Source organism: Sceloporus occidentalis, unplaced genomic scaffold (genome assembly GCF_023333645.1).
Source record: "Sceloporus occidentalis isolate IW3139 unplaced genomic scaffold, rSceOcc1.0.p SCAF_41, whole genome shotgun sequence".
Lineage (NCBI taxonomy): Eukaryota > Metazoa > Chordata > Lepidosauria > Squamata > Phrynosomatidae > Sceloporus > Sceloporus occidentalis.
The window spans coordinates 2,459,157-2,482,121 of NW_028317021.1; the positions used below are offsets into that span (position 1 = coordinate 2,459,157).

At 43.9% G+C, this 22,965-nt stretch overlaps 1 protein-coding gene across 1 annotated transcript in view; it reads right to left on the reverse strand.

Annotated features, from left to right (window-relative positions):
• ZDHHC8 (zDHHC palmitoyltransferase 8) overlaps window positions 1-21,625 on the reverse strand; it is a 135,820-nt gene extending 114,195 nt beyond the window's left edge. The window contains exon 1 of the mRNA XM_089489819.1: window positions 21,343-21,625. Coding sequence (XP_089345945.1) covers window positions 21,343-21,446 — 104 coding nt within the window. The 5' untranslated portion in view covers window positions 21,447-21,625. The remainder of the gene's footprint in view (window positions 1-21,342) is intronic.
• Window positions 21,626-22,965: the final 1,340 nt, after the last annotated feature.

Here is a 22,965-nt window from a genome sequence, read left to right on the forward strand (position 1 = left end):
TGTTGATGTCTTCAAATCCTTCTTCCTGGACTCTTGACTCTGTTCCTTCTAATTTCTTAATTTCTGTTGCCCCTGCCATTCTCCCTTTCCTTTTCCATGCAATTAATCTGTCTCTTTCTACTGATTCATTTCCTTCAGAATTTAAACATGTAACTCTTTCTCAATTTCTTAAGATCCATTATCTCTTTCTAATCTTCACTCTATTTCACAATTGTCTTTCCCCTCAAAAAATTTGGCATGTGCTGCTCATGTATGTTGTCACAACTTTCCTTCTTGCATTTCTGTAAAGGGTCCTTTTCAATTTGGAGTTCAATCCTTTGCACTCCACAGAGACAGATTTTACAAAGATCACAGATTATCTCCTTTGGGCAAAGTTTTCTTTTCCTCTTTTGGTTAGAGTTCCACAGGGTTATGTTCTGGGCCCTTTGTTGTTTTCACTTGATACATTATCTTTGGGTAATCTTTATTTGTTCATTTGGTTTTCAGTATCATCTTTATGCTGATGATCCTCACCTCCACTCCAGAACATTCTTCTGATATTGAACATCATATTACAACATGTCTTTCAGCTATCTCAGCCTGGATGCTCCATCATCACCTAAAACTTAACATGATAAAGACAGAACTACTTATTTTTCCTCTGAAACCTTCCTTACAGCATACATTCTCCATCACTGTTGATAACATTCCCATTTACCCCAAGAAGGAAGTGTGTAGTCTTGGTTTTATTTTTGACTCTTGGTCTTTTGTTCCTTACACTAAGGCTGTGGTAAAGTCACATCGCTTTTTCTTCAGAATATTGTCAAAATCAGACCTTTCATCTCTGTTTCCTCTGTAAAGATTTAGTCTATGCCTTGGTCATTTCTTGCCTTGATTACTGTCATCTTCTTTTGGCTGGTCTTCCATTATCTCATCATAGCCCTTTGGTTTCCATTCAGCATTCTCCTGATAAGATTATCTTTTTGGCCTGTCATTTTGGTCATGTTATCCTACTTTTGATATCTCTTCATTGGTTGCCTACTCTTTTAAGGATCCGGGACAAACGTCTTCCTAACTTTCAATGCCCTATACAACCTAGCTGCCTCTACCTTTCAGCCCTCATTTATTTTTATCAGCTTGTTTGAGATCTGCATTCTAGGAACTCCAGGCTCCACACCCAACCATGAACCCATCTTCCTTCATCTTTGTCCTTTTTCACTCACTGCCCCATGTTCCTGGGATTGCCTCCCTGAACATTTGCGAACTGTTCCTTCCCTCAATGTTTGTACGTCTCAGTTGAAAACCTCCTTGCTTCCCATAGCTTTTGGAGTTTTAGCTAAGACAGTCCTTGTATATTTTGATTATAGGTATTTGTCATTTTGCTTTATTGATTATGATTGTATAACTATTTAATGATTGGATATTTTAAGGAACTAATAGGAAGGTGTAATTCAGTATTAGTATTTTATAGATTGCTTTTCTGGATTGTACTGTATTATTTTAATGATGTAATCCCACTTCAATCCTTGGGAGAGGTGGGAAATATAAATTAATAATAATAATAATAATAATAATAATTTTAATATTCTATCCAGATCATTTGTTTTACATTTGTACTGTTTCATAGTTGCACTACTCCTTCCTTCCCCCATGTGTGTAGTTTAGATATGCCTTTAGCAGGGCTGGCTTTTTTGTTGTTCATTGTTATTTTACTTGTAAAGCACGATATAAATAATAAGTATGCTGGTATGTTTGGTACCACACTTTTGCATTTTGCTTAACCTGCCACTGAAATGTGGTCTCCAACTACTTCTTGTAAATTGAATTTGGCTCTCGGGCTGAAAGAGATTTCCCAAGCCTTGTCTGAATTGCAGTGTAGTACCTTGCTTGTAATGCAGTTTCCAGCAGACTACAGAACAGCAATGCCTCAGCAGTGCTTAAGTGACTCAACATCCTAAGCTAGCTTCTTAGCCTCTCAGCTGCACTTAGCCTTCATAATACATGTTACACATATAGTCTTTAACATGAAGCGACATCTACAACATGTTTGAACAAAACAGATTTAATTAAGCCCTAGTCTTCCAGTGGACTGAATTAGACCACCACCTGGCATTCCACTAAAAGCAATCCCATTGGAGAGAGCATGACGGTTAAAGTCAGCTTTAAAACATTAGCTTCTGAAGTTTACAATATTACCAGGCCAGAGAACAGAAGAGCAATGCCACTTCTCAGCCAAATGGACAAGATTTATAAATATGCTGTAACTATGCTCTTTATAATTTATAACTATGCTGTTTTTTAACTTACGTTTTAAAATAACTATTACTGATATTAAAACTTTTGTAATCAACACTTTAATTTTATCTTTTTAAAGTATTGTAAACCACCATGGATCCCAGCAGGATATAAATCCCTTAATTAATTAATTACTTAATTAATATGCAACAATCCACAATGAAGGCCTACATTAAGTAAAACACAGTTACTGACCAGCAGCTTAATGCATCCCTGGTGCCACACAGGAGATGAAGCTGTTCTTAACACAGGGATGGTCAATGCATGGCTAGTGGACAATCTGGTGTGCATCCTGCCACAGGTTCACATAGCTACATTGCCAAAAAGCAACAGAATGGTGGCAAAAGTGTCACTTTTCCTATATCTTGGCCAGAAAACCCTTTGAGCAGCTTCATTTCTGTTTGAGGTTAAAGTGCACCAATTGTTTTGAAACCTTTTAACAAACCAAGAGGCCTTAATTGCCTTTGAAACAAGGTGCATGCCCAACACACCCTGTTTTAAAACAGAAATAAGCCACTTTTCATGTCACTACTGTGTAGGCAAGCTGCAGCAGGTGACACCAGCAGTTGCAGCCTCTAGTAAATTGGAGGAGATAGCCGTAGGGCCTGTCAGCCACTGGAAATTGCCCACCCCTGATAAAAACAGAACCCGTGAGACCCTTGAGATCTGCATCTCAATGTTCCTACGTGTGAGTAATATAAGGATGATTATGTGTCTCAAAACCAACCAGGAAGGAAGGGAAAGTATTACCCTGTTTGTGTGTGGCCTTACTGTTTCAAGCCACTGCCAGATTATACATTTTTAGGGTTAGTGAAGACCAGCAGTGGGACTACTCTGACTTTTGGTTTTCCATAGAAAACCCATTTGGTAAATGACTGTTTCTGTTCTTCAGTCCCAAGTGTTAGTACAATGGTCAAAGCTAACTGCTGAAGAGGGATTCCAATAGTGTAACAGTTGTTAACATATTTCTGAATCAAAGGCCCTGAGGAGACGGGGCAGGAAAGCATGGGCTTGGCCATGCTTTATTATTGGTCCAGATGTTAACTCGGATCAGTCCCCAGGCCAGCATGGAGAGAAATGACCAGTGGGGTACCACAAGGTTCTGTCCTGGGCCCAGTGCTATTCAACATCTTTATCAGTGACTTGGATGACAAAATTAGGAGCATACTTATCAAATTTGTAGATGATACCAAATTAGGAGGAGTAGCTAACACCCCAGAGGACAAGATCAAAATTCAAAATGACCTGAATAAACTGGAAAGCTGGGCCAAAGTTTACAAAATGATATTCAACACAGAAAAATGTAAGGTACTAAGCTTAGGGCCAAAAAACAAAATCCATATATATATATAGGATGGGGGACACCTGGCTTAATGAGACTACATGTGAAAGGGATCTAGGAGTCCAAGTAAACCACAAGTTGAACATGAGTCAACAGTGGGATGAGGCAGCTAAAAAGCCAATGCAATTTTAGGCTGCATCAATAGAAGTAATAATTGCTACTCTATTCTGCTTTGGTCAGGCCCCACCTGGAATACTGTGTCCAGTATGGGCTTTACCCCCATTCTAAAGGGCTGCTCGACAGTGGAACGCACTCCCTCAGAGAATAGTGAAGTCTCCTTCCTTGGAGGTCTTTAAACAGAGGCTGGATGGCTATGTTCCTACGTGTGAGTAATAGGAGCCCTGGTGGTGCAGTGGTTAAATGCCTGTACTTCAGCCACTCACTCAAAACCATATGGTTGTGAGTTCAATACCAACAAAAGGGCTCAAGCTCAACTCGGGCTTGCATCCTTCCGAGGAGGTCACTAAAATGAATACCCAGGTTGTTGGGGGCAATTAGCTTACACTTTGTAAACTGCTTAGGGAGCGCTTAAATGCACTGATAAGCGGTATAGAAATGTACTTGCTATTGCTATTGCTATCTGTCGGGGATGCTTTGATTGAGAATTCCTGCATGGCAGAATGGGGCTGGATGGCCCTTGTGGTCCATCACTGCACTTGACATGAAAATGGGGCACCTGGACCCCATGGGTGCAACCAGGCACCCCTTTTCCATGTTAGGCATGGCTGGGGGTCAGCTCACTAGCAACGGGGATCTGCCCACCCCTCTTACCCGGGGGAAGGTAAGGAACACAGCCACGGTTTGCCACAGAGTTTCCAGGAAATTCTGCAGCAAACCAGGGGTCAAATTGACCCACATTCAGGGCTGTTTACCCTGGGATCTGGCTGGATCCACCAGATCCACATCTAGTCTGCCAAGATCCAGCTTGATCCTGGCCCCAGGGTTTTGGACTGCATCATCCAGACAAGACAATGTAAAGCCAGGGGGAACATGGGCCTTTGGGCCCATACAGGCAGCCCCAGTGTCTTCGTAATGAAGCAGTGATCAATTGTATTGTGACCACTATGTCTGCTTATTCAGAATGAAATAATTTTATCAGTTCTGCCCAGTCATCACGTTTGTTTAAGAGATGGCAAGTACATAGCTTGGAGGATATGCCCAATAAACTGACTGGGAGGTAGTTGCTGCCTATTACCACATCACACTAAAACAGTTGAATGGGTTTCACCAAACTTTGAGTGGATGTTTAGAATAATAATAATAATAATAATAATAATAATAATAATAAAAAATTTATTTCTATTTCCCACCTCTCCCTGCAGATCGAGACGGGATCAAAACAGTAGCAGCAATACAAATTACAAAGTGCACAATAGGATAAAAACAGCATTATTTAACAATACATGGTATGACTTTAGTTATAGGCAATGTGGCATACTCAAAATTTATCTTTTTCCCCATCCAAATAGACCACTGTCTTTGACAGTTGACTGAGCGAGGACAACCGAGACTGATATGCAGTGTGAGAAAGATATGAGCACACAAAAAGACACACATTCCCCAGAGCCATTCAAAGAGTTAATGATTCTCTCCAGCAATACAGGATACTACACCTAATTACAAATAAGGGCATCTATTATATAATCCTGTGATAATAATAATATAATAAAATAAATAATAAAATATTTATTTATATCCCACCTCTTCCTTTTTGGGGATCGAGGCGGGTAACAAAAGAGTTTAAAATACAAGTAAATAACAACAAGGTCTCCCATCCCCCTATCCCACCCTCCTTAAGATAGCAATTTGTAAAATAAGATCAAATAATACAACATCAAAAAATATCAGAAAAAAATTATTCATTACACGATAACAACAAAACATAGGAGCACATATGGACAGGTTTCTTTATTCACGACCTAGTCAATCTGGATAGGCGAGCCTGAAGAGAGATGTTTTTACCGCCTTCTTAAAAGCCTCAATTGAGGATATTTGGCAGATTTCTTCAGGGAGGTTATTCCAGATTTTTGGAGTGGCAACAGAGAAGGTTCTTTGGGACATTGCCACTAATCTGGTTCTGCTCGACTGTAAAAGATTCTTCCCCGAAGAGCGGAGTGTGCAAGAAGGATTGTATGGGAGGAGGTGTTTCTTCAAGTAAGCTGGACCCAAGCCATGTAGAGCTTTATAGGTAATAACCAACACCTTGTACTGTGCCTGGAAGCTAATGGGCAGTCAATGTAATGATTTTAGAATTGGTGTAATATGGCCAAATTTAGATTTTCCAGTGACCAGTCTGGCTGCCATGATTTGTACCAATTGAAGCTTCTGGACGTGGCACAGGGGTTACCCCATGTAGAGCGCATTATAGAAGTCGAGACGAGAAGTTACCAGTGCGTGTACCACCATTTCAAGGTCCTGCTGCTCCAAGTAGGGTCGCAGCTGGCGTATCAGCCAAAGCTGATAACAAGCACTCCTAGCCGTCACGTCAACCTGAGATGACAGCTGAAGCGACGAATCCAGAAGTACCCCCAAGCTGGGAACACAGTCCTTTAGGGGAAGTGTGACCCCATCCAGGACAGGTGGACTTATCTCCATACCCGGAGAGGGGTTACCTATTACGAGTACCTCAGTTTTGTTTGGATTCAGCTTAAGTCTATTTTCCCTCATCCAATCCATTACTGACCTCAGACATTCATTCAGAGGGGAGATGCCCTCCTTGGTCACTGAAACAGTCCGAGACATAGAGAAGTAGATCTGGGTGTCATCAGCATACTGATAACACCCCGCCCCATGTCTCCAGATGATCTCACCCAAGCAGCTTCATGTAAATGTTAAACAGCATGAGGGACAGAATGGCGCCTTGAGGGACGCCAGATGTCAGCTCTCTCTTAGAAGAGCAGCTGTCCCCCAGCATCACCATCTGGAACCTTCCTGAGAGGTAAGAATGGAGCCTCCAATTCCTAACCCCTTCAGGCATTCCAGAAGGATACCATGGTCTATGGTATCAAAGGCCGCTGAGAGGTCCAAGAGCACTAACAAGGCTACACTTCCCCTGTCAATACACAGACAGAGAACATCAACCAAAGCAACCAGGGCAGTCTCCACTCCATATCCCGACCTGAAGCCAGTTTGAAATGGATCAAGATAATCGGTGACATCCAAGACTGCTTGTAGCTGGTTTACTACCACCCTCTCGATCACCTATCTTAAGCCACAAACCACTCCACTTCTTGGCAGGACATTCAGAATCAGAGGAGTCATAGCAAGCAGAGGGTAAATCACTTTTCCCTGCCTGATATCTCTTTTCTAAACTATCTCAGTGATTTTTCTCTACCCCACTGGGCAAGAACTCTGAAGTCAGGAAAAGTCAGGTGGAAAAAGGGTCAAATTACCAACTCAGACGCTTTTTAAAAAAGCAGTCAAGATGGATCTCTTCTGGCAGGCTTTTCTAGAATAAATCCTTGGCCACATAGTGATCCCTCCATATACCATGGACACTTTTGCGCTATGTTATGATTCTGCCCGTGATTATCACATTTAACTAGATTTTAATGTGACTTATGTAATTTTAACTCTCAACTGTTTAATTCTTTTTTAAGGGGGGAGACTGTGTATATTTTGTATGATTTTATATGCTGTTCGCCGCTTTGATTGTTCTACAGAAAGCGGGGTATAAATAAAAGTTTTATTTATTACTATTATTGTTATTATTTACGCATCTGCCAAATTCAACAATGATTAAAAAAACCTAAATAAGATAATGTTACATGCATCAACATATAGGTTCTCATAAAAATTTCCTGCTTGAACAGCAACATTTCCACACAAATGTATGCATTCATACCGCAACCCTTTCGTTGTTTCAGAAACGGTTTGAAACTGTCCTCAGTTTTTAGTGGATGCTAGGTTGGCTTGTGGGGCACCAGCTGTTTGAGAAACTGAGCCTAAACTTATTTTTCTGTGCGCCACTTGTTACACAGTCTTTTGAGCCCAGACCCTATAATTGTAAGATTCCAGGCAGAAGCACTAATCCCACTTCAATAAGAGGCAAGCCCTATTCCCCACCTGGGCACTCGAACTCAAAGTAATGTACTCTGTATGGCTCAGAGAGCTGCAGGATGGATCGAATGCCGCAAGTTGCCTAGAGATAGCCTGGTTGGCAAGATGTGGGGGGGATTGATAGAACACTTTATGTAAGAGGTTGACCATCTTTTATTTGCTTTCCTAAGAGCACATACCTGGACCCCAGAGTTTTTAAATGAGAGAGGGGGAAAAATCTTTAGACAGTAATGAACATGATTTAAAGGCACAGAGAGAAACCAGAATAGGTATGCTGCTGCATCAGCCTGTAAAGGTGCCCAACGGAATTTCCATATAAGCAGGGATATTGTGTTTTGCTATATTTCTATAGTTTGCTATATTTCTACATAATAGGAAATTCTTGACTTCTGAGCCTTTTACAGGCATTTTCTAAACTCCATGAAGGCATTCAAGAAAAGATACAGGTTCCTTTTAAGTAAGGTGGTATGGAATATGTGGAAGAAAAAAATAATGGGCCTAAAACTTTGGTTAGGGATGCGTGGGGCTAGAGAGAAACAAAATGTGTTAACTGAGAATAGCTGTTAGCATATTGGGACTACTGTGGTCCCTCCATTCGCTGGGGTTACGGGGTGAAGGACCCCCGTGAATGTGGCAGAAATGCAAATAAAAAACCCTATACTTTTTTACCTGAGAGAACACCTCTCTAGGGATTTCAAAGGTCCTCCAGTGCAACTCAGTAGTTAACATCAGACAGAGGTTGCTCATAGAATCGTTCTGGAGGACCTACAAATGCCTAGAGGAATCTTTTCTCTAGGAATCTCTAGGTTCTCCAGCACAACTCTATGGTCAATTTCTGGCGGAGTTGCACTGGAAGACTTATAGAGATTCCTAGATAAAATGCATTCATCAAAACCACAAATAATCAAATCTACAAAAGTCAAAGCCACAAATGTGGAGGGCCAACTGTACATCTTTAAACTGAACCTTGTGACCCTAGGGAAACTGAGGGGGATTGGGAAGAAAATTCATGGCCAGCTGGAAAGATTTGAGGCTGCGTTTTTCCTTCTACCTCCCCTCTTTTGAGTGGTTTGCTCCCAGACTGTATCCAGAAGCAGGCTCTCAGTAATGTTGACTCGATACTACCATTAGAATCACTGCAATCTAGTGACCACTAAAAGGTAAAGGTAAAAATGTCCCCTTTGACATGATTTTCTAGTCATGTCCAACTGTGTGTGTGTGGGCGGGTGGTGTGCTCATTTCCGTTACTAAGCTGAGGGAGCCAGCCCTGTCAAAGATGACTCTGTGATGATGTGGCCAGCATGACTGCACAGAACGCTGTTACCTTTCCACCAAAGTGGTACCTATTTATCTACTTACACTTTTACATGCTTTCAAACTGCTAGGTTGGAAGAAGCTGGGACTAGTGACAGGAGCTCACTCCATCACACGGCACTTGGGTCTTGACTTGCCAACCTTGCAATTGACAGAGTCAGCATCTTAACCACTGAGCCACCGCATCTCTCATGGAACCACTGGGACCCTAAATAAACCATTCCTGTATGAAAGCTCCGTGTGAATTTAAGAAATGGGAGGTGGAGGGTCAAGAGACATCTGCCCCATCCCAGAGAACCCAGTACTGTGCATATACGTTCATTATAATCAAAGAAGTTGTAAGTTTCTGAGTAAATGGAATGGTTACACTTAACATAGAATTTCCATTAGACAAGAACCTTTGGCTTTGATTCTGTTGCCCATCTCCACAGAGCCTTGGAGTCACAACGTAAGACACCTCAGACACAGTGGAAGGTTTATTTCAGTTAATGAGGCAAGCGAAAGATTACATGAAACCCCAATAAGGAATCTGGCCATCTCCAGTACTGTGTGAATGTATGCAGATTAGTAAAGTTAATAAAGGAGATGTATTCCCAGGCATTACTTCTAACAAACACACCAACAAAAGCGGTGGAAATAGGATGACAAGAATAGGGGTAGGTTCCTACTGCACAAAAAAATAAGAAGAGTTTAATACACTTCAGAACATGTTTTGTTCATAACAAGGCCACATAAACTTTGCATAAGTAAACTAACACATTTGAGGGAGGCTTCCAAAATTCATCCTGGGATGATTTTTTTTCTTTTACCAGACTCCGCTTTTCTTATGATTTCCATTTTGGTGCTTTTAAAAATACGTTGGAGACCAGGGTTCGATTCCCTGCTCGGCTATAGAAACCCACCGGGTGACCTTGGGCAAGTCACATGCTCTCAGCCTCAAGGGAAGGCAATGGGAAACCTTCTCTGAACAAATCTTGCCAAGAAAACCCATGGCTTTAGGGTCACCATAAGTCAGGAATGACTTGAAAGTACACAGCAACAACAGTGCTCATGCTATTTTAAAAACCTCCAGCTAGACAGAGGATGAGCCTTTGTAAAACGGAGCTTTGCTATCAAAAGCTCTGTTAACTGTGTTATGTCTGTATATATACACTCACATCAGGCTACTATATTCATTACGGCGTGTCGCCTCTACAAAAAAAAAAAGAGAGAGACGAAAAAAATGAGACGGTCATGTGCCTTTTGCGGCTGATTTCCACCCATCATCTCCCAATTGCCACTTGGCAATTAAATAAAAGTACCCCTTGATAGTTAATTCACATCACCTTGCTAAAGCTATTAATAAGTTCCTATTGTTGCTTTCTGTCAACCACCTAGTCTAAACAAGCTGCTAGTGAGATATACAATAAAATATTAACTGAAAATCCTGGATCACATTACTGCACATCCAGGCATTGCATCACTTGTGAATATCCATGTGAAACATTAATTTTTAAAAGCAGAAGAACGGACAAAATCCATCACAGTGAACAAAACATGGCTTACAATCCCAGCGGTGTCATATATGTGACTGAATGGCCGCAATATGTGGGGAAAACCACCACCAGTATGCAAACAAGATTCAAGAACAAAAGTAAGCGAGCACCACCAGAATGATTTCCACCAAAAAGTTGGAACATGTTGCTAAACATGTCAATTCTGGGCAACACAACTTTTCCAACATGGCTGTATTTCCAGTCAAGAAACCACTTGATATGCCTGAGAAAAGAGAAAACAGCTGGATCTGCAGACTTGACACCTTGATGCGGTATGGCCTTAGTTTAGAGGACAATACCATTCTTGGCCCCAGCACCATCCTTTGAATTCCTAGCCTATGTGCTTGTATGTGTGCTTCATATTCCCTGTTAATTTGTGTTTATGCGATGGATTTCATAGGGTTTTCTTAAGGAAGGAGTACTCAGAACTGTTCTCCACCTGTGAGTGCACTCATTTGGACTGCTGAGACTGTCAACATTCGGTTAAATCCTAACAAACCTTTGCCTCACCCAGAAACAGAAGAAGGCATATGTCCTGTCATTGCTGCCATCTTGTATCAAGAAATGATTACCACCACCACAATATTTTCCCTGTGAACCTCGTAGCCCAGTGTCTATGTGAAAGCTTATGCTTTACACTTTGCCGGAAGAGCATATATCAAGTCCAGCGATACTGCTGTCAAATGCCAAGGACTCCACACAGATTCATGTGCCACGCCACAAGAAGATGAGCATGCCCAGAGTTGACGTCACCCAGTGCTCCCCACAGCTAAGCTCACTGGATCATTGGACCACTGAGAACCAAACAAAGAGAATCTTTGGGTTTGATCTGAGGAGAACGGTGATTACTAGTTTTATTTTATTGAAGATTACATCTTATAGTGTGTAAAGTGTAGTTAATCCCTCTCAAAGTGCCACTCAGGTATAAACAGTAACCCAGTGATAACGTGAACTGCTTTGCCTCTTATTTTATAGTAGCTTTTTGTTCCCTGATATAACAGGAAACTCAGGCAGATTAGGTAAGATTTTAATGTTTCTGATTGTTGGAACTATAACAGTGTCCCTATACATGCTTATACAACAACAATGGCAATGATTTATTTCTTACAGGCCTCTCCCTGCGGATTGAAGTGGGGAACAACAACAAGGCAACACATAGCATCGGTTAAAATAAACTCAGTACATATTAAAATCCATCAATATATACTTGAACAACCATATTTTGAAAATAATCTGGATAGGCCTGTTGGAAGAGACTGATCTTTACTGCTGATTTAAATTCAAACAGTGTCTTGAGCTGGTGCATCTCTTCCAGCAAGTCATCCCACAGTCTAAAGGCAGCTGAAGAAAAAAATCTTCTGGCTGACAGTTGCCAACCTAGTCCTGGATAACGGGAGTAAATGTCCCTCAGAGGATCTGAGTGCCTTGGGCAGATTGTACAGGAGGAGGCGGCAATCCCATAGGTAACCTGGCCCCAAACCATGTAGGACTTTAAAGGTAATAACCAACACTTTGTATTTGCCAGGTATGATTTTTAACACCTTTCCCTGTTGAAGAAGCCAGTGGAACTTCAAAAGCTTTCATCATGTATTTTATACATTTTGGTTGGCCCAATAAAGATACCATTGTTTTGTGGATTTGGGATATTATTGTACTTCATCTCCATCTTGTCTAGATTCAACTTCAGTTTGTTTTTCCTCATCCAACCCATTACCTTCTCCAGGCATTCCTTCAGAGGAGGAACACTAGTTATTTTTTAAGTCATGGAGAAATATATTTGGGTGTCACCAGGATACTGATAGCACCCACCCGATATGCTGGATAATCTCTCCCAGTACTTTCATGTAATGCTGAACAGCACTGCGGATAGAATGACACCTTGTGGTATGCCATATAACAGCTCCTTTTTTGAACAGCAACTGTCCCCAAGAAGTACCATCTGCAATCTACCAGAAAGACAGGACTGGAACCACTGAAGCACAGTGCCTCCAATTCTCAGACCTGTCAAGGGTTCCAGAAGGATATCATGGTCAATGGTATCAAATGCTGCTGAGAGGTCCAAAAGCACTAGCAATAACACACTCCCCTTGTCAATGCTCTGGTGAAGATCATCCATTAAGGTGATAGTAGCAGTCTCAGTTCCATATCCTGTTATGAAGCTGGTTTGAAATGGGTCTAAGAAATATTTTAACTTTGGTGCTGAATGTCAGCATGGAAGCAAAAATTGACCACTTACAACCAAGACAGAAGCTTATTAGTACCCTAGGGACTCCCTGGGCATACAGATGTATATCCGTTTGTAAATTAAAAGATAAAGAGGTGGTCTGTTGTTGTTGTTGCTGCTGCTGCTCTTGTTTAAAGAACCTAACAAGGACCAGTGAGCTTCCAAGAGTCGGAGAACGCTCTAGTGTCATTTCAGGGGTTGAAAATAGGAAACTGTAACTGTAGTGCAAATTGGCATTTTCACGTTTTGAGAGTCCACAATTTGCAGCCAAGGTGGAAGGTGCAGGGGAATTAATGCTGAGGAGAATAAACTCCTGTCAGTGTGTTTCCTGAAGGGGTTGGGAACGCATGACATTCCAGTGGTTCCAACAGAGACCGACAGTACCATGTCAGTAGGATGATGAAGCTGCTCAGGACTTCAGTTTCAACTTTAAAGGAAGTATCCAAGGTGCTGAACCCTATTTCCAAAATAAGCCACCTTTAATACCTCCTTTACAGTTCAGACAAAAGCCCAAAGTAGATTCACAGTCCTGCTGAAATGGGAGTCTTCACAGCGTGGATCCCACGGCATCCTTCAGAATCGGTAGCCTCCAGCAAAACCCAAAACCTAGTCTGGAGGGCTAGAATCCCCTTGGAGTAGTATTGTTGCCCCATGCAGGGCTTCAGTGGGAAGATTGAGGAAAGTAAATCCCAGTTCAACCATTGCTGGATTCCAAAGTGCACAACTATATCTTGGCCCATACATGTAGGGTAGTATAGCAGTGAGAGTGTTGTACCAGGACTTGAAAGATCCAGATTCAAATTCCCACTGAGCTGCAAAATGGACGTTGGGCCAGTCTCTCTCTCTCTCTGACCTATCTCAGTTGGGTGCTGCTGTGAGGATAAAGCAGAGGAAAGAAGAGCCATGTAACTGCCTTGAACTCAGGATACAAATGCACCTAATGAACAAACATTTCCACTGATGTCAGTGCCAGATAACTATGCTAAAAATTCACTGCTGGGGAAAAAAACCTCCATAATCTTTTCCCCCCCAGGGACACATGATCTACAGCATCACATATAGATACACACATGTGGCAATAAAGCAGACATCCAGTTCTGCTGGATAGGTGTATCTGTTATACGTAAAAACTTTTCATGTTTTGAAATAGCTATAGAAGAAACCTTTTTTTTTAACCGCCAACTAGCCAAGATGCTAGGTTTTACTTCTCAAAAATATAAGGTGGTGATTTTACAAACGAAAGTCTCCTCCAACAGCAGAAAGATCAACACAGCTCCCACTTAGGATAAATTACACATAAAACAGGGGGGGAAATATCTATAAACCAGAATATGCATGCTCACTATCAGTGTTCAGAAGTGCACTGGCATCCCTTCATGTCTCCTGGATGAAGGAATTAGAAATAAGTATTCTGAAATCCACAACTAGTGTCCAGCTTCTGACATATATATTATACATTTTGGTTGGTCCAATAAAAGTATAACTGTTTTATGAATGTTGGATGTTAAAGTACTTTGCAACACAGCTACTCCTGGATATGTTTCCAGCCAGCTATTGTTCGTGTTGCTCTTTTTCAGGCAAAGCAACTTGTTTTGATCAGACCCATATCAAAGTTGGGCCTTAACCAATATTTATTTGTTCCATTTATATCCCCCTTTTCCTCCAATAAATTCAAGGTGACATACACAGCTCTCCTTGTCCTACCCCAATTTTATCCTCACAGTGGTGTAGTAAGGTAAGTAAAGATGTGAAGAATATTTGAAGAATTTCTTATTCTTGATGCAAGAGTTCTAGCTTTCAGTGTGAGAATGAGACTAGAGCTGCATCTGCACTGCAGAAATAATCCGGTTTGACACCACTTTAACTGCCATGGCTCAGTGCTATGGAATTCTGAGAAATGTAGTTGGCTGTGGCACCAGAGCTTTTTGGCAGTTAAAGCGGCGTCAAACCAGATTATTTTTGCAGTGCAGATGCAGCCTAGAATCATTTTTCCCAGTTCCATAATTTGTGCAAAAGCTCATTGTGTAAAACTAATTGAATTGAATTTTATTTATGGCACCTGGCCAACTCATAAAATGAAAAACTAATGTCTTTTCCCTTTCTGAAGGAAAGTACGCATGCATGCATGCATGCATGCACACATGCACACACACACACAGACCCCAAACACAGGACTGTCTGATCAATGAAAAAGAGACAAACAACCCATCTGAGGCTTTTAATTTTTTTTAATTTCTTTTTTTAAATTTTGGTATGTGTTATAAATGATTTTAAAATACTTTTTAAACTGTTTTAATATGATCCTTTTTTTAAAGTACTTTGTATGAATACGTTTTAATTGATTCTTTTTGTGAGCCACCTTGGGTCCTACTCCAGAAGAAAGACAGCATATAAATAAATAAATAAATGCCATGCAACAATGCAGGAGCTATGGTAGTTTGCACCAATTTGCATCCAAATCAATCTCACAAATGCATAAACTCTCATCACTCACAGCAGTATCTTGCTGTCTCACTGGCAAGAGAAAACTTCACACACACAAAAAAGAAGACAAGCAAGAATTTACAGCCCGAAAGTTGAGACAGAGTGACTACAGATCCCAGAGCTCCCTGAAGGAGTGGAAACTTGATCCACTCAGTTCCTAGGTCTCAGCCCAGCGCTCAAACCAGTGCACCATACTGATTCCATACATATATCGCCCTTACATTGAGAGTCAGTGTAATACAAGAACTCTCTTATTTGGTCTGAGCAAACTCATATTAGTATTACTACTCAGCTCTGAAGTTCAGTACAGGATTTGGGCCAGTTAGCACAGTCTCAGACCAGTCAACCTCACAGGTTACTCCAAGGACAAAATTGGGACTGGGAGCATGTTCACTGTAGTTAAACGTTTGGGGAAACATAGACTAAAAATGAAGACAGGAATCCTGTATCGATCTTTAGTTAAGTATACTTAAGTAGAAATTGTGAATACGAAACAGGTACAGATGAGTAAATCTGTTTCATATTCACAAGGACTTTGTCACAATTTTGACATTATTGTCACGAGTGCAACTTCCTCCTCCCTAAACCTAGTTTACTGAGCATCAGTTGCATGGGGAAAAGGTGTTCATCCTGCCAGTGATCAGAGTATGGTTGAACTACATTTCTGTCAGGTTTGTTGTAGGAGGTCAAAATCATGAGTAAGAGATTGACAGCCAGCATGGTGTAGTCATTTGAGTGTTGGGCTACAGCTCTGGAGATGAGGGTTTGATTCCTTGCTTGGCCATGAAATCCCAATGGGTGACCTTGGGCAAGTCACACTTTCTCAGTCCCACAAAACCCCGTGATAGATTCCGCCTCAGGGTCACCATAAGTCTATTTGAAGCTACTTGAAGATAGACAACAACAGGGTAGGAAAAGTGACTAGTGTATTTAACTAAGAGGCAAAACAGATGGGCAGGAAAAAGCAGCTTGAAGCTGCCTTTTCTGAAGCCACACTGAAACCCCACCAACCACACCGCGCACTCCCAAGGCAGCTGCAATGCGTATGGCATGGCATGGCTTCAAGCTGCATTGCTGGTCCTTTTTCTTTTTACTGTTCACCCCACTATCCCTGTGTATCTTCACAGGAGCAAACCATCAGTGACTGCCATCCCATTGGATAGCCATCCCTATGAACCTGCACACATTCTCATGTGCAGCACTTTACCAGAACAGAGCATCAGAGCAGTGGTGTTCCCATGCAGATGCCAGTAAGGTACAGTCATGCCCCCCTTCACACACACCTCTTCACCCTATGCCCCCTCTGACTGTTTTGTGTATGTTGTACTCATCCTCATGAGAGATGTCATGGTTTCTCTTTGGGGCATTGCCACCCTCACCACTTGGTGATGCAGCACTGTCCCTTTTAAATGCATTCCTGCAACAGGGCATGTACAGCGAACCCTTGTGGCTCTGCAATTGAAAGGCCCTAAAAACATAAGCTTTCAACAAAAGGCTGGGGGGGGGGAGGCCTGGAATATCCCCAAAAGTGACAGATTCCCAACTAGCTCCTTTGTGGCTACACTTCTGCCTCAATGTTATCATGCATGACGGCTGTAGCTAAGGATGGAAACAAGTAAGAAATAACAGTTATAGCATGGTCAAGATTGATGGTGGTACCCCTTTCTTATTACACCATCCTTTAGTGGTCTCCCAGTTTTTGTTCCCAACATTCCCCCACTCCACCCTTCAAAAGGCTGAAATACATCTCTGATAGCAGGAGCTTTAAGTTAGATGTGCTGGTATTTTTGGTCCCAAACTTTTCCCTTTGACACCACCCAAGACCAGAATGTTACTCCTGAGAGCGTCTCTGAAATTTAATTCAGTCCTAGGGCTGAAAATATGCTTTCCACCTTTGCCCTAGAGTAAGAAGATATTCTTAGTTCAACATATTCCTGTGTCACACCACAGAAATGGCCATATGGATTCTGGAATGGTATCATAGAGTTGGAAGAGACCACAAGGGCCATCCAATCCAACCTCCTGCCATGCAGGAACTCGCAATCAACGCATCCTCGACAGATATTAATCCAACCTCTGTTTAAAGACCTCCAAAGAAGGAGACCCCACCACTCTCCAAGGAATCATCTTCCACTATCAAACAGCCCTTACTGTCAAGAAGTTCCTCCTAATGTGGAAGTGGAATCTTTTTTCCTGTAGCTTGCATCCATTGTTCCAGGTCCTGTTCTCTGGAGCAGCAGAAAACAAGCTTGCTCCCTCCTCAATATGACATGCCTTCAAATATTTAAATAGTATCACCCTGAATCAGTCAGGATTGTGGGGGTCTTACATCCCCCAAACATGGTTGTTCAGCTTCTGCTTTAAGATCTCCAGTGCATAAGCCAAACCCTCCTCTATGTAATTGGTGCCACTGTCAAACTGCTTTTACTATCAAGAAGCATTACGTTTGCACCAACTCTACCTTCTTGTAACTTTAAAATCATTATATCTGACTTGGCCCTCTCAGTAAATCAATGAGAAATCTAGTAATGTCTTTCCTAAGAAATTGCTAAATAGATCTCATTGTTGAGAAATTCAGTCCAAACTGTAAGAAAGCAGTAGATAAGGGGATGGGGGGGGGATCCTCAAAGTCGAAGTAGCAATTTGAGCAGTGACAAACCTGACAGTCCAAAATATATGTAAAATATCAGTTCTCCACATGCCCTAACATTGCTAAAACAATCAGATTTGTACTCAGAGTCAAAGTCACTGTTATCAAAGTTTCTGAATCCAAGACGCTGCTCTTCTAGAAAAGACTATGACATATTTTCTAACACTTAAAAAAGGTCTCAGATGCCTGTCACCGAAAGCTTCCAAAGCAAGTGGCAAGGGATATAGCAGAAACCATTTTTTTAGTACAGTGCGCCCGCGCCATACGCGGCCTTGAGTATACGCGCTCAAGCTGCGGGGCGCGCGCGGGGTGGAAGGGGCGGCGCGTCCCATTCAATTGAATGGGCGCGCGTGCCCGTTGCGCCCCGCGCGCCACCGCGCACAAGCCCCATTGTTTCCAATGGGGCTCGAGCATAGGCGGAATTCGCCTTACGCGGCGGGATCCGGAACGGATCCCCCGCGTAAGGCGAGGACTGACTGTATATTAATAACAAGTGCCAGTTAAAATAGACATCAACTCATAAAGAAGGCAGACATGAAACTGCCCAAATCAACTTGTTCCTTAAAAATCCAGGAGAAGCTAAAAAGACAAGGCTCAGTGTACCTGGGGATAGCTTTTCACAACGGAGTGCCACTATTCCAAAGGCCCTGCTTCAAGTCACAGTCTTCTTGCAGAAGGTAGTGGCACTTGAGAAGGAGCCTCTGATATTGAGCTTAGCAGAGAGGCAGGCTCACATGGAAATAAAAGGGCTTTTTTAAACAAATAACCTAGGGATGTTGCTTTGGAACATCAGGCTGAAGGCAACCAAATGTCAGCTTTTCTAGTGCTTTGGGTGGCAGCAAGATTGCTTGTATGCATCACCTATAAATAGACGGAAGACAAGCCTGCAAATTGGAGCAAAGGGAGAAGAGGGAAACAATTATTCCATGGCTAGTTATCAGAGTATTGCATCCAAACAGTGCAAACTGAATTCTGCCAAAGTTGTTTTCATTGAACTAATGCCACACACAGGCTATTTGTGTCAAACAAACACATTGAAAAGCTATGAAACTAGGCAGCAGAACCAGCATCTTTCCATCTCGTGTCAACATCTCAGTCAAGCATCAAGTTTCAATGGCTCCAAGGACATAAAAACCTACACTGGGTGTACACACAAGCAGAACGCGTTTGCAGTCGAAAGCAAGCTAAACTTGCCTTTTCTTATATGCGCTCCCTACAGCTCAGGTCATGTAAAAATAGGACAGCGCATACAAACGGAGAATAAGACCATCTTCTTTTTAAAATGTGACATAGAGTTGTTTGTGACAAGCAAAAATATTGAAGGACCCCTCCTGTACGTGCAAATAGGCCAAGCCAAGCTTGCATCCATTCCCTTTAAAGATTCCTAATTCAGGTTTATGCAGAACAAAACAAAAACAGGGGGAGGTTAGCCATACATACAGATGACCCCTCCGGAAATCTGCATGCTCCTCTGTTTGGGGTCCTACCCAGAAGAAAAACCTTTCAAGCCATTATACAAATTGCTGTTGTGATTTTCAAGGCAGAAAGGAACTCCACAGGAGTGGTGGCGTACCATCTGAAATCACAGTTTTCCGCACGGTTAAAAGCTCAGATCATCATCAGGCTGACCTCCATTCAACAACAACAACAACACCACAAAAAGGACTTTTTGCCAGTCGGTCTGAACAGACCTCCCAAAGCTGACATGAACATTGCCGCAGCTGCCCCACAGCAATTCGGGGCAAGAGACAAGCAGAGGGAGGATTTGATCAAGCCCCAAATAGTGTGTGTGTGGGGGTGGGTGGGTGTTGTGTTTGAGAGGGGATTTCACTGCATCACAGGAGCCTTCCTTCTTCTGCCACAGATCAGGGCCACTCCACATTGGTCAGGCTACCCTTCCAACTCTCTGCAGCCAGGAGCTGGGGATGATGGGGGTTGTAGCCCCACCCCTGAGGGGACCCTGAGGGTCGAGGAAAGGAGGGAGTTGTACCCCCCAGAACTGAGAGGACCTTGAGGGTCCAGGAAAGGAGGGAATTGCAGTTTCCCCATTTGAGGGGACTTTGGGATCCAGGAAAGGAGGGAATTGCAGTTTCCCCATTTGAGGGGACTCTGGGATCCAGGAAAGGAGGGAATTGCAGTCTCCCCATTTGAGGGGACTCTGGGATCCAGGAAAGGAGGGAATTGCAGTTTCTCCATTTGAGGGGACCTTGAGGGTCCAGGAAAGGAGGGAATTGCAGTTTCCCCATTTGAGGGGACCTTGAGGGTCCAGGAAAGGAGGGAATTGCAGTCTCCCCATTTGAGGGGACTCTGGGATCCAGGAAAGGGGGGAATTGCAGTCTCCCCATTTGAGGGGACTCTGGGATCCAGGAAAGGAGGGAATTGCAGTCTCCCCATTTGAGGGGACTCTGGGATCCAGGAAAGGAGGGAATTGCAGTTTCTCCATTTGAGGGGACCTTGAGGGTCCAGGAAAGGAGGGAATTGCAGTTTCCCCATTTGAGGGGACCTTGAGGGTCCAGGAAAGGAGGGAATTGCAGTCTCCCCATTTGAGGGGACTCTGGGATCCAGGAAAGGGGGGAATTGCAGTCTCCCCATTTGAGGGGACTCTGGGATCCAGGAAAGGAGGGAATTGCAGTCTCCCCATTTGAGGGGACTCTGGGATCCAGGAAAGGAGGGAATTGCAGTTTCTCCATTTGAGGGGACCTTGAGGGTCCAGGAAAGGAGGGAATTGCAGTTTCTCCATTTGAGGGGACCTTGAGGGTCCAGGAAAGGAGGGAATTGCAGTCTCCCCATTTGAGGGGACTCTGGGATCCAGGAAAGGAGGGAATTGCAGTCTCCCCATTTGAGGGGACCCTGAGGGTCCAAGAAATGAGGGAATTGTAGTGTCCACCCCTGAGGGGACCTGGGGGGTCGAGGAAAGGCAGGAGTGTTAGCCCCAAACTTGAGGGTCGAGGAAAGGTGGGAATTGCAGCCCCCCCCTCCCAGAGCTGAGGGGACTTTGGGGGGGATGGAGGAAAGGCGGGAAGTGGGGTCCCCAGAGCTGAGGGGAGCCTGAGGGGGGAGGAGGGGAGAGAGAGAGGCCTAGCCCCAGCCTGGAGGGGCGCGGGAAAGGCGGGAAAGGGACCCCCGCTCTATGAGGTGGGCCTGAGGGGCTACTGGAGGAAAGGAGGCCCAGCCAGGCTCCAGGCTGCCTTGCTTTTCCTTTCGCAGGAGAGGCAGGGAAGGGGAGCAGGCTCCATTCCCTGGGACGAGAGGCTTCTTCCAGGCTGAGGGGAAAGGAGGGGACAGGATGGAAGGCAGGGCCAGCCCAGGCCCCCTCTCTCTCTCCTCCCAAGTGCAAGAGGAAGGCGAAGCGGCTGAGGGGCCTCAGGAGCAGCAGCAGCAGCAGCAGCAGCCCAGCCTCCCTCCCCCCGAAAGCCCCCGCTCTCCCGCCTTCTTGGATCGCGATCGCCGCCCGACTCACGTGAAGACGAAGAACAAAGTGCTGGAGCCCACGAGCAAAGCGGCGGCGGTGGCGACCGGGATGTATTTGGTGGGTTTAAACCTTTTTCCAATGCTGTCGGGCATCCTGTGGCTTCCACATCCCGGAGCTCGGCATCCAGGGAGAGAGCTGGGGCTGAGGAAGAAGGGGAGGAAGAGGGAGCCCGAAAGAGAGAGAGAGAGGAAGAGGGGAAGGAGGAGGCTCTGGGCGATGCAGAGGGGAAGGGGAAAGGGGCAGGAAAGAGAGAGAGAGAGAGAGGGAATGAGACAGAAAATGGGGGGAGTGAGAGAGAAAAGAGGGATGGAGGAGAACAGCTGACCTCTCCAGCGCAGGAAATCCCACCCACCGAGGCCTACCCACTCGCCTGGATGCCAACCAGCCCCTTAAGGTGGCACCGCCAAGAAGGAGGCTCCTCCGGCCCAGCAGGGTCCCTCCACAGGGCGCCTGGCGCCAGGCCCTCCCTCGCCAGCAGCAGCAGCAGCAGCAGCAGCAAGGCAAGGCTGGGAAGGCCCAGAAGAGGGATCCAGACCGACCCCTTGGCACAGAAAGCCCTTTGGGCCCTTGGAGGCCCCAAAGGGTGCCAAGCAAGTCACTGGCGAGGTCCTCAACAGGGCCAGCCGCCAGCCCAGGAAGGGAAGTGAAAGAAGGCATCATCACCATCACCATCATCACAGAATCCTAGAGTTGGAAGAGACCCCAAGGGCCATCCAGTCCAACCCCTTTATTCTGCCATGCAGGAAATCTCCATCAAAGCATCCCCATTGACAGATGGCCATCCAGCCTCTGCTTAAAGACCTCCAGGGAAGGAGACTCCACTATACTCCAAGGAAGGAGTGTGTTCCACTGTCGAACAGCCCTCACTGTCAGGAAGTTCCTCCTCATGTTGAGCTGGAATCTCTTTTAAATCACTAGGAAGGTTCTCAGACCAGCAGTGCCATCTGCAAGCCCAGGAAGAGAAGTGAAAGAAGGCATCATGATTATCCTAATTATTATTATTCCAACCAAGTCTCTAGGAAGGTTCTCAACAGTCCCAGCTGCGAGCCCAGGAAGAGAAGTTAAAGAAGGTATAATAATAATAATAATAATAACAATAATAATTCTATCCAAGTCACTGGGAAGGTTCTCAGACCAGAGGTGCCAGCTGCCAGCCCAGGAAGAGGTGAAGTTAAATAATGTATAATAATAATAGTAATAATTCTAACCAAGTCACTGGGAAGGTTCTCAACAGTGCCAGCTGCAAGCCCAGCAAGAGGTGAACTTAAAGAATATAATAATAATAATAATAATAATAATAATAATAATAATATACGTTCTTTAACTTCACTTCTTCCTGGGCTCACAGCTGGCACTGCTGGTCTGAGACTCTTAATCACTATACACTCATCCCTCCACATCTGCAACTTTGACTTTTGCAGACTTGATTATTCACAGATTGTATCTAGGGATATCTAGGTCCTCCAGCGCAATTCTAGGCTCAACTTGAACCAAAAGTCACACTGAGGGACCTAGAGATTCCTAAAGAGGACCCTCCGCTAGGCCTTTGTAGCTCCTCCAATGCAATTCGGTGGTTAGTGTCTGGCAGAGGTTGACCACAGAGTTGCACTG